The following is a 9,610-nucleotide window of genomic DNA, read 5'->3' as shown; positions in this document are numbered from 1 at the left end:
AGTGGTCACAGGTTTGCAAAATAAAACATAATACCTTTTTATGCATGTGCTTAAAGGCCTTAAAGCACTTGAACCCGGTAATTGCTGCTTGCAGCTATATTTTATTTGATTTTGTAGTTGCAACTATAACAACAATAACCTATTTATTTTAGTATACATTTACAATGGTACATTTTTGTACCGGAATATTGAGCTGGACACTGTAAAATCCTAAAGATGTGTAATATAAACATGCCAATGTGCCTCTAGAGCTGCTTGGTTTAATCAACAAACACAATCGGTTCTAGTACAGAGCAGGTGTAAACAGAGCGTCAAGTACTGCAACACATACAACTGAGAACACATAGGTGGCTCTAATTTTGGCTCACCATGTCTTGTTGTGTGCATGAAAGGGTATTTTGGCATTAAGCATCAAATGCACTGCAGTGAACGCACATATGGGATACGGCGCTGGATGATGGTCTTTACATTAAATATACTAAGGGTTAAATGCACTTCTGTTAATGTCAGCTCAAATTAATCCAGACCAAGAACAGTGGTCATTCAAGGTTAAAAAACATTGTACAAACTATAAATAACTGCAATAACATGTTTAGACACAAAAAAACAACTGTAAATTGTAATGCATCTTATGCACGTGGTCTGATATCACTGGAAGGATGTTTGATCACATACATCTAGCACGACCTCCACAGTTAGGACATGTTTCCACATGGCTTCATCGTGATTGTTTGAGTGTAGCAGACGTTTGGTTTGACAACACGTTGGTTCAGTGACTCAGGCTTCCCTTCGTCCCTGTCCAGAGTTCCCGCAGCTCCACCTGGCAGCCGAGGTCTCTGAGAGCGGCTCGACCCACGTCACCACAGTCCCTGTGAGCCGCCAGAGCCTGCGAGATCAGCGCCTCCGCCCCCATCTCCAGAATGGGCTGAGTGTAGTCGCGCGAGCGGGCCACCAGGTTCCTCAGCAGCATGCAGGACTGTTTCTGAAACAGCAGGAGACACCACATCACAGCAAACACGGGACAGAGCTTCATAAATCAACACAGCCTGAGGAAAGACACGTCACTACAGCATCTGAAGAACATGTGTTCAGGTTTTTGTTTTGGCTTTTTAAGAAAAAGAAAAGAAAGGGAACAGAAGTACTTAGAGAGTAAATATATGGTTCAAATGGGTTCAAAGTATCTGTCAAGAAGCAATATTAGAATTGTATTAAAATAATATATCCAGTAAAATATATTTTTTATTATTTTAAAGTTTTAGTAATTTTGTTGAGATTTGTTTTCATTATTATTATTTTTTTTAAAGTCTATAATAATTTTTATAAAAAAAAATGTAATTATAAACTTTTATTTATAATAAAAGTTTGTAATACATTTTTAGTGATTTGTTCATTTGTTTTATTTATTGAAGTTAATGTCTAATGTCAGCTCCCTACATACAACTGTAAAGGCACGCCCCTTACTGCTGATTGGAGCTGATTGGATTACTGCCACTAACTGCATCATGAGTGGACACACCCCGTCCTGCTGATTGGCACTCTCGCTCTCTACTTCCCCATCATGAGTGGACACACCCCGTCCTGCTGATTGGCACTCTCGCTCTCTACTTCCCCATCATGAGTGGACACGCCCCTTCCTGCTGATTGGCTCTCTCGCTCTCTCCTCCTCCATCATGAGTGGACACGCCCCTTCCTGCTGATTGTCTCTATCTCTCTCTCCCCCATCATGAGTGGACACGCCCCTTCCTGCTGATTGGCTCTCTCCCCCCTCCCCCATCATGAGTGGACACGCCCCTTCCTGCTGATTGGCTCTCTCTCCCCCTCCCCCATCATGAGTGGACACGCCCCTTCCTGCTGATTGGCTCTCTCTCTCCCCTCACCCATCATGAGTGGACACGTCCCTTCCTGCTGATTGGCTCTCTCTCTCCCCTCCCCCATCATGAGTGGACACGCCCCTTCCTGCTGATTGGCTCTCTCTCTCCCCCCTCCCCCATCATGAGTGGACACGCCCCTTCCTGCTGATTGGCTCTCTCTCTCCCCTCCCCCATCATGAGTGGACACGCCCCTTCTTGCTGATTGGCTCTCTCCTCCCCCATTATGAGTGGACACGCCCCTTCCTGCTGATTGGCTCTCTCTCCCCCTCCCCCATCATGAGTGGACACGCCCCTTCCTGCTGATTGGCTCTCTCTCTCCCCCCTCCCCCATCAGGAGTGGACACGCCCCTTCCTGCTGATTGGCTCTCTCTCTCCCCCCTCCCCCATCATGAGTGGACACGCCCCTTCCTGGTGATTGGCTCTCTCTCTCCCCTCCCCCATCATGAGTGGACACGCCCCTTCTTGCTGATTGGCTCTCTCCTCCCCCATTATGAGTGGACACGCCCCTTACTGCTGATTGACTACAAGTGTGTTTTGGTGCTCAGTCTGATCCACTTTTCAACAGCGTTTTTCAAAATCGCTTACTGCACCTTTAAAGAGACATTGACCAAGATCACAGGTTTTGCATGAGCCTTGAATGCAATGCAAGTTTCTTAGGATAATAGCATCTGCTAAACGCATGAAAGAGGACGTGCTTTACCTGCACATTAACGTTAGATGGGTGATTCTTCATGGCCTGCAGGGCCGCCAGCGCGCCGCCACACTCCATGATGACTTTACAGTTGTTGGGTTTGCGGAGGGCGAGAACACACAGCGCCGCACATCCCTGCTCACACACCTGAACCACACACAGGAAGAACAGAGCAAAACACATGAGGAACTAACTGGGTTTACGAGGAGCTTCAGAATTAGCTCAGATTAACAAGTGATTTTGAGCTGAATTAGTTACCCAACAGTCACATAGATGACAAAAAAAATCATTGCATTATTGTAACTAATTTTCATGAAATAGCTGATGATTAGACATTTTTCTCTTCAATACTGTTGAAACAATGAACACAGCCAATTCTAGACTTTCATTTTGTTGTATAGAAGCGCAAATTGTTTTCAGATTAATTTATAACAATGCACTACTGTTAAAAGATTTGGGGTCAGAACACTTTTTTTATTCAACAAGGATTGATCAATTGATCAAAAGTGACAGTAAAGACATTTATAATGTTACAAAAGATTCTTTCAAATAAATGCTTAATGAATAAATTCATCAAAGAATCCTGCACAGAAATATGAACTCTTTCAACATTGATAATAATCATAAATGTTTCTTGATCATCAAATCATCATATAAGAATGATTTCTGAAGGATCATGTGACACTTAAGACTGGAGTAATGATGCTGAATATTCAGCTTTGATCACAGGAATAAATTACACTTTACTATATATTCACATAGAAAACAGCTGATTTACATTGTAAACATTTTTACTGTATTTTAGATAAAATAAATATCGCTCTGGTGAGCAGAGGAGACTTTTAAAAAATGTTAATAAACTTCTAACAAACTTTTGAACAGTAGTAGCACTGAAAATGTGAATCTATTAATTAGTCTCAACTTCCAGGCCAATTTCCTGGTAATTAGCAGCATTTCATTATATAATTGATCTTCTTTAGAAGGCATTTTAAATACTGAACATTATTCATTATTATTATAATCAGATGTTTCTGGAAATAGCCCTTGTGTTGAGTGTATGATGTATTTATACAGTAGTCAACATTTCAAAACCTTTCAACAAAGTTATACATGAATTTTAAACAATACTGTTCGGTAATACCATATACATTCATTTTGAGTTTACCAGACATTCTGGATAATAATTAAAGGGGTGGTTGATTATGATTTGACTTTATTGGCAACAAACGGCTGGTAGAGACTACACCACATTCCTCCTGGGTTAGTGACATCACCAACCCTAGAATTTACATAAACCCCGCCCCCTGAACACGATTTATAGATTATCAAGACATAATATGCTGATCAATGACTAGAAGATAACTACACATAAGCTTCATAAATTCATCAACTAACCATTCAGAAATGTTGTCTACATGTTGTCACTTCTTCTCGAGTCTCTCCATCTTTCTGACTCCGGTTTGAACATAAAAGGCTAAACGTTTTTTAAATGTTCAGTGCATGTGTGTGTGAGGTAAAAGGACACGAGCTCTCGAAGCTCCGCCCCCTGTGCCGGGAGCAGCAGCTCATTTGCATTTAAAGGGATAGAGACACAAAAACGGTGCGTTTTTGCTCACCCTCAAAAAGTGACAATTTTAACATGCGATATAAAAATATCTGTGGGGTATTTTGAGCTAAAACTTCACACACACACTCTGGGGACATCAGAGACTTATTTTACATCTTGTGAAAAGGGCATTATACCACCCCTTTAAATAATAATCAGCACTGTTTAAAGGGGACACACCTGTGCATTGCCCATGTGACGGTTCATCGCCATCATGATGAGTTCCCCCCCGCCTGCATTCACGACAGCGTCTTTAACATCATCATTTCCAGCGATGGCCTTCAATGCACTGAGCACCTGCTTCACGAGCTCCTGGGAAACCATTTCACAAATCAACAGATGATCACATCAACAAGCCGTTCAAACTCTTGAGCTTTATTTCAGTTCACAGTGCTGAGACTCACCTGACTATCCAGACCGTCGGCCAGGAGTGTGATCATGAAGTTCAGGCCTCCGAGGTCCACGATGTCCTGACAGAACTCGTTTCTCACGGCCAGACGGGACAGAGTGGCACAGAGTTCACTGAGAACTGAGGTGTTTTCTGAGTGAGCTGAGACCAGCAGAAATAAACATCATCACCACCGGTCATTCATAAACTAATACACACTGGCGGTCAATTAAAGGGATACTTCACCGATTAGCATTAAGCTTTGTATCAGTTGAAGCCCGGTAGTATTTTCGAGAGGCCGTGCTTCCCTCCCTCATGTCCCCCTGAGACGAGAGATTTCTGTATTGTGTGTCTGGAAAAAAACCTCAGATGACTCAAAAATCATCATTTATCGTCATCTGAGGCTCTTTTGTCCAGAGGCGAGAGACTCCAGCCAGTAGGAGGCGCTCGTCCCGCATGTGTTCAACCCGCCCATAGGGGGATCTCACCATAAAACACCGTCTTTTCAGTTTCCAGTCGACTAGTAGCCTAGCTGTATCATTTCTCCCGATACTGCCCTCTGTAACCGGTGGGCGTGGCTTGGGAGTCTCCTCGTAGGGCAGCGAAGCAAGTGCATTCTGGGAGTTGTTGTCTTTCATCCACATAAGCCAAAAATACATTTTCTGGCATTTCTCAGTCTAGAAGGCACCAACTTCTAGAATAATTTCACATTTCTACTACATAAATGACCCAATTTAATACACACATTCATCTTCCCAGTGGTGAAATATGATTTTTTATGTTTTTGAAGGAACTCTTGTGTTCGACAAGGCTGCATTTATTTGAACAAAAATACTGTAAAAACAGTGAAATGTTAAAACATGTTTTCTATGTGAATATATAGTAAAGTGTAATTTATTCCTGTGATCAAAGCTGAATGTTCAGCATCATTACTCCAGTCTTCAGTGTCACATGATCCTTCAGAAATCACTCTAATATGATGATTTGATGATCAAGAAACATTTATGATTATTATCAATGTTAAAAACAGTTGTGTTGCTTCATATTTATGAGGAAACTGTGATGGACTACTGTTCAAAAATGTGGAGCGAAAGTTAAAAAATTACTTTTATTAATTAATGATACATTAAACTGATCAAAAGTGTCAGTAAGGACATTTATAATGTTACAAAAGATTCTATTTCAAATAAACAAAGAATCCTGAAAAACAAAACGTTGCATGGTTTCCACAAAAATATGAAGCATCTCAACTGTTTTCAACACTGATAATAATCATAAATGTTTCTTGAGCATCAAATCATCATATTAGAGTGATTTCTGAAGGATCATGTGACACTGGAGTAATGATGCTGAAAATCCAGCTTTGATCACAGGAATAAATTACACTTTACTATATATTCACATAGAAAACAGCTTTTTTACATTATAATAATATTTCACTGTTTTACTGTATTTTTGATCAAATAAATGCAGCCTTAGAGATTTCCATCAAAAAAAGTCTTAGATAGTGTATATGCAGATATTCTTTGCCTGGTCATTACAGTTAAATTTATTGGTAACACTTCACAATTAGGTTTGTTAGTTAACATTAGCGAACTACATTCGTTAACATGAACTAGTAATGAACTGTTAATGTTAATTTCACCATTTACTAATACTTTATTAAAATCTTGTTAACATTAGTTAATGCACTGTGAACTAACCATGAACAGCTGGATTTTTATTAACTAACGTTAACAAAGATTAACAAAAACAGTAACAAATGTATTGCTCATGCTTAGTTCATGTTAGTTAATAATGTTAACTAATGAACTTTATTGTAAAGTGTTACCAATTTATGTAATGATTTATTAATTATTGCATGCCTAGTGGCAACTTGGCTCACCTTTAGCAGCTTCAACAATGACTTTCAGTCCGTTCTGCTCAACCACGATCATCCTGGCGTGTTCATGAGCCTGTCCAAAGGGAACACGCAGGTCATCGTCGAAGGTCATGACCCTGAGCGCGGCACAGGCCTCCCTCACGACCTCGGGGTGTTCGGTGTGGCGTGTGATGCTGCGGGTGAGCAGCGGCAGCACGCCTGCCTTCACCAAAGCCTGCCTGTTGTTCTCGTGCTTCAGACTGAAGTGGCGTACGATGCGCACACACAGGGAGGTGAGAGAGGCGTCCGTCTGGTGCGCAGTTAAAGCGCCGATTAAAAACTCTCGGCCTTCGGCGTCCAGGAGATCCGGCTGGCCGTCTGTCAGCACTGAGAGAGCGGAAAGAGCAGCAGAGAGCGCTTCTTTCTCTTCACCGGCTCTCCGGCAGCAAGCGAGGATTGTGGGATACGCCTCCTTCTGAGCGGCCAGGTATCGTTGTGCGAAGCCGAGAGAACACTGTTCGGTGAAGACTCTCAGATCCTCCCGGACACATGCGGATGGTGACTCCAGTGCAGTTTTGAGGGACTCTAGAGCCTGAAAATATGCCACCGGTTAAATAGAGGAATAATGAAAAGAATAATGATTTAAATAGAGAACATGCAAGTGTCTGTGGAAGTGAGGTAGTGAGGTTAGTTTAGCTGCTAAACACCTCATATGAAGATATACCTGAAGAACCTTGTGAGTTTGAGTTTCTGCGTTTTCTTCAGAACTGACTTTCGGCACTGCTTTAACGATGAAGGTGAGATCCACACCTGTGTGTAATAATCACATCACTTCATTATCATGCATCATATGTATCATATCACATATCTACAAAACAATGTGATAGTGTGAAGTAAAAAAAAAGTATTATTAACATTTTAAATCACCTTTTTGTAGTTCACTTTAATAGTCATTCAATGCAAAAATTTCATTTTCAAAAGTACACAAATATTCCATGTAGACTCTCAATTTATGAGCTATATGAGATACCTAGGTAAATGTTGTTTGAACTAGTTTTAGATGGAGTTCAGCATGTTGCACTGAAGTATGTGTGTGTGTATATATTTTTTTATGTTTAAATATGCATTCATATACACAAATGCATGCATGCATATACATGTTCATATGTCCACATGCATGCATATATATTTTCATATACATGTACACGTGCATGCATATACATATTCATATATATGTCCACATCCATTCATCTACTTATTAATATATATGTCCACATGCATGCATATACATGTTCATATGTCCACATGCATGCATATATATTTTCATATACATGTACACATGCATGCATATACATATTAATATATATGTCCACATCCATTCATCTACTTATTAATATACATGTCCACATGCATGCATACACACATATATATATACGCAGGGTGCACAAAATAATTTAGCAGACACATGAAATAAAACTAAATGCAGAGATGATTTTTCATTTGTTAAACAAGTTAGGATTTGAACCTCGAGTGGAATTACCACACAACTCACCCTGAGACTCAAACTGCTCGATGGCCTCTTTCAAAGCTTCGCTGCCCTCCATGTCGAACTCCTCGATGTTTTCTCTGACCACAGCATCGAAGGTCTCCTGAGTGATCCTGCGCTTCGCCATGATGAACTGATGCTGAATAAAACATCACAGAAGGGGTGCAGTTTCAGTGCTGCTGATTGCTTTTATAGTCTGTTTCTTAGGCATGTACCATGATAATACCATGGTATTCAGTAAAGTACCTTTGAGAAACTTCAAATACCATAGTACATTTGGAAATCGTTCAATATTATAGTATCACAATCTGATAACGTCACTAACGTACCATTATAGAGACGCAGTACACTGCAATCAAGCGTGACTAACACAAAAACATTGTTTGTTAAGGTAAAACACTCGCTGTAGGTTACAGTACCTGGGAGTGACATTTATTTGTAGCCAAAGCGATTTAAAAACAAAACTGATAATGATCCTGAAACTCACCAACACCCAAGCTGGAAGCCCTGATGATAAAAGCCTCCCTGGAGATGAGAAGACAGTGGGCAGTACGCAAACAGCGCAAGTGTAGAACAGCGGCTGAGCCCAACGGAATTTAACTGACGCAAATGCTTCGTGAATTACGAGTTACGACAAAACCCTGCGTTGCGTTGTCTTTAATGTGGCTCGGGTGAGATCTGTGAGAGAAATAGGTTCCGCCTCATTTAACAGTGACAAACAATATATTTCTTCAATTTTTCTAAAAGTGTATGTTATATTGACAGCATTTTTTTCCACGAAGAAATTATATTATTATTTAAACTATTTAAACACACCTCGCATTTAATTATAAAGGGGCATTTGACCACACATACTTTTCAAAGTTATGTAATTGTTTCAAGTAAAGCATTAAAACATTAATATACGAATGAATGAATGAATGAATGAATGAATGAATTATAGATTAACATAAAAGTAATGCAATAGACACAACATTGAAAATTGATAGCGTTTATTTTGTATGTATTTATTCTGTTATTTACTTAAACATTATCCCATTAAATAACGTCCTATTTAAGCAGTTATATGTGCATGTATTTTACTGTTTATTTATTTATATGTTTATTTAACGTCCCATTTAATTAATTAATTAATATTTATTTGTTTCTTTGTTAATTTATTTATTTACTTACTTAAATATTGTACAACTAGCGTCATATTTAAACATTTATATATTCGTGGATGGTTCCGTTTATTTGTTTATTATACAACTAACGTCCCATTTAATGTGAATGGATGTGGAATTTAATTATTTATGTATTTATTTACATAAATATTGTACAACTAGCGACCCATTTAAGCATTTATGTGTGCATGGATGTGGCCTTTATTTATGTATTTGTTTGTTTGTTTGCTTGTACAATTAGCGTCATATTTAAACATTTAAATTTTAATGGATGTGGCATTTATTTATTTACTGAAATATTGTACAACTAGCGTCATATTAAGCATTTATATATGGATTTGGCATTTATTTATTTATTTACTGAAATATTGTACAACTAGCGTCATATTTACGCATTTATATATGGATATGGCATTTAATAATTTGTACGATTGATTTCAGCCATGCCATATGACTAGTAAATGCACATTGGGTTTTGCTC

The 9,610-nt window shown here is 39.2% G+C and overlaps 1 protein-coding gene across 7 annotated transcripts; it reads right to left on the bottom strand.

Moving 5' to 3' along the window:
• Positions 1 to 240: 240 nt before the first annotated feature.
• Positions 241 to 8,508, bottom strand: armc6 (armadillo repeat containing 6). 7 transcript variants are annotated; one of them, XM_081375312.1, is made up of 8 exons: positions 8,451 to 8,508; positions 7,970 to 8,102; positions 7,142 to 7,227; positions 6,442 to 7,009; positions 4,573 to 4,718; positions 4,349 to 4,480; positions 2,572 to 2,709; positions 241 to 982 (listed from the first exon to the last, which is right to left on the bottom strand). In XM_081375312.1, exons 2-8 carry the CDS (start codon positions 8,088 to 8,090, stop codon positions 770 to 772), a joined length of 1,404 nt encoding a protein of 467 aa, XP_081231438.1. In that variant the 5' UTR covers positions 8,091 to 8,102; positions 8,451 to 8,508; the 3' UTR covers positions 241 to 769. The 7 variants fall into 7 exon arrangements, with proteins under 7 accessions (XP_081231438.1, XP_081231441.1, XP_081231437.1 ...); XM_081375315.1 differs by having other exon boundaries at positions 4,573 to 4,697; positions 8,451 to 8,506; XM_081375311.1 differs by having other exon boundaries at positions 8,383 to 8,458.
• Between the last annotated feature and the right edge of the window lie 1,102 nt (positions 8,509 to 9,610).

The sequence above is a fragment of the Scardinius erythrophthalmus genome (assembly GCF_964197995.2).
Source record: "Scardinius erythrophthalmus genome assembly, chromosome: 9".
Taxonomy (NCBI): Eukaryota; Metazoa; Chordata; class Actinopteri; order Cypriniformes; family Leuciscidae; genus Scardinius; species Scardinius erythrophthalmus.
Note: the sequence above shows the minus strand (reverse complement) of the source record. Positions and strands in the feature narration are given on the sequence as shown.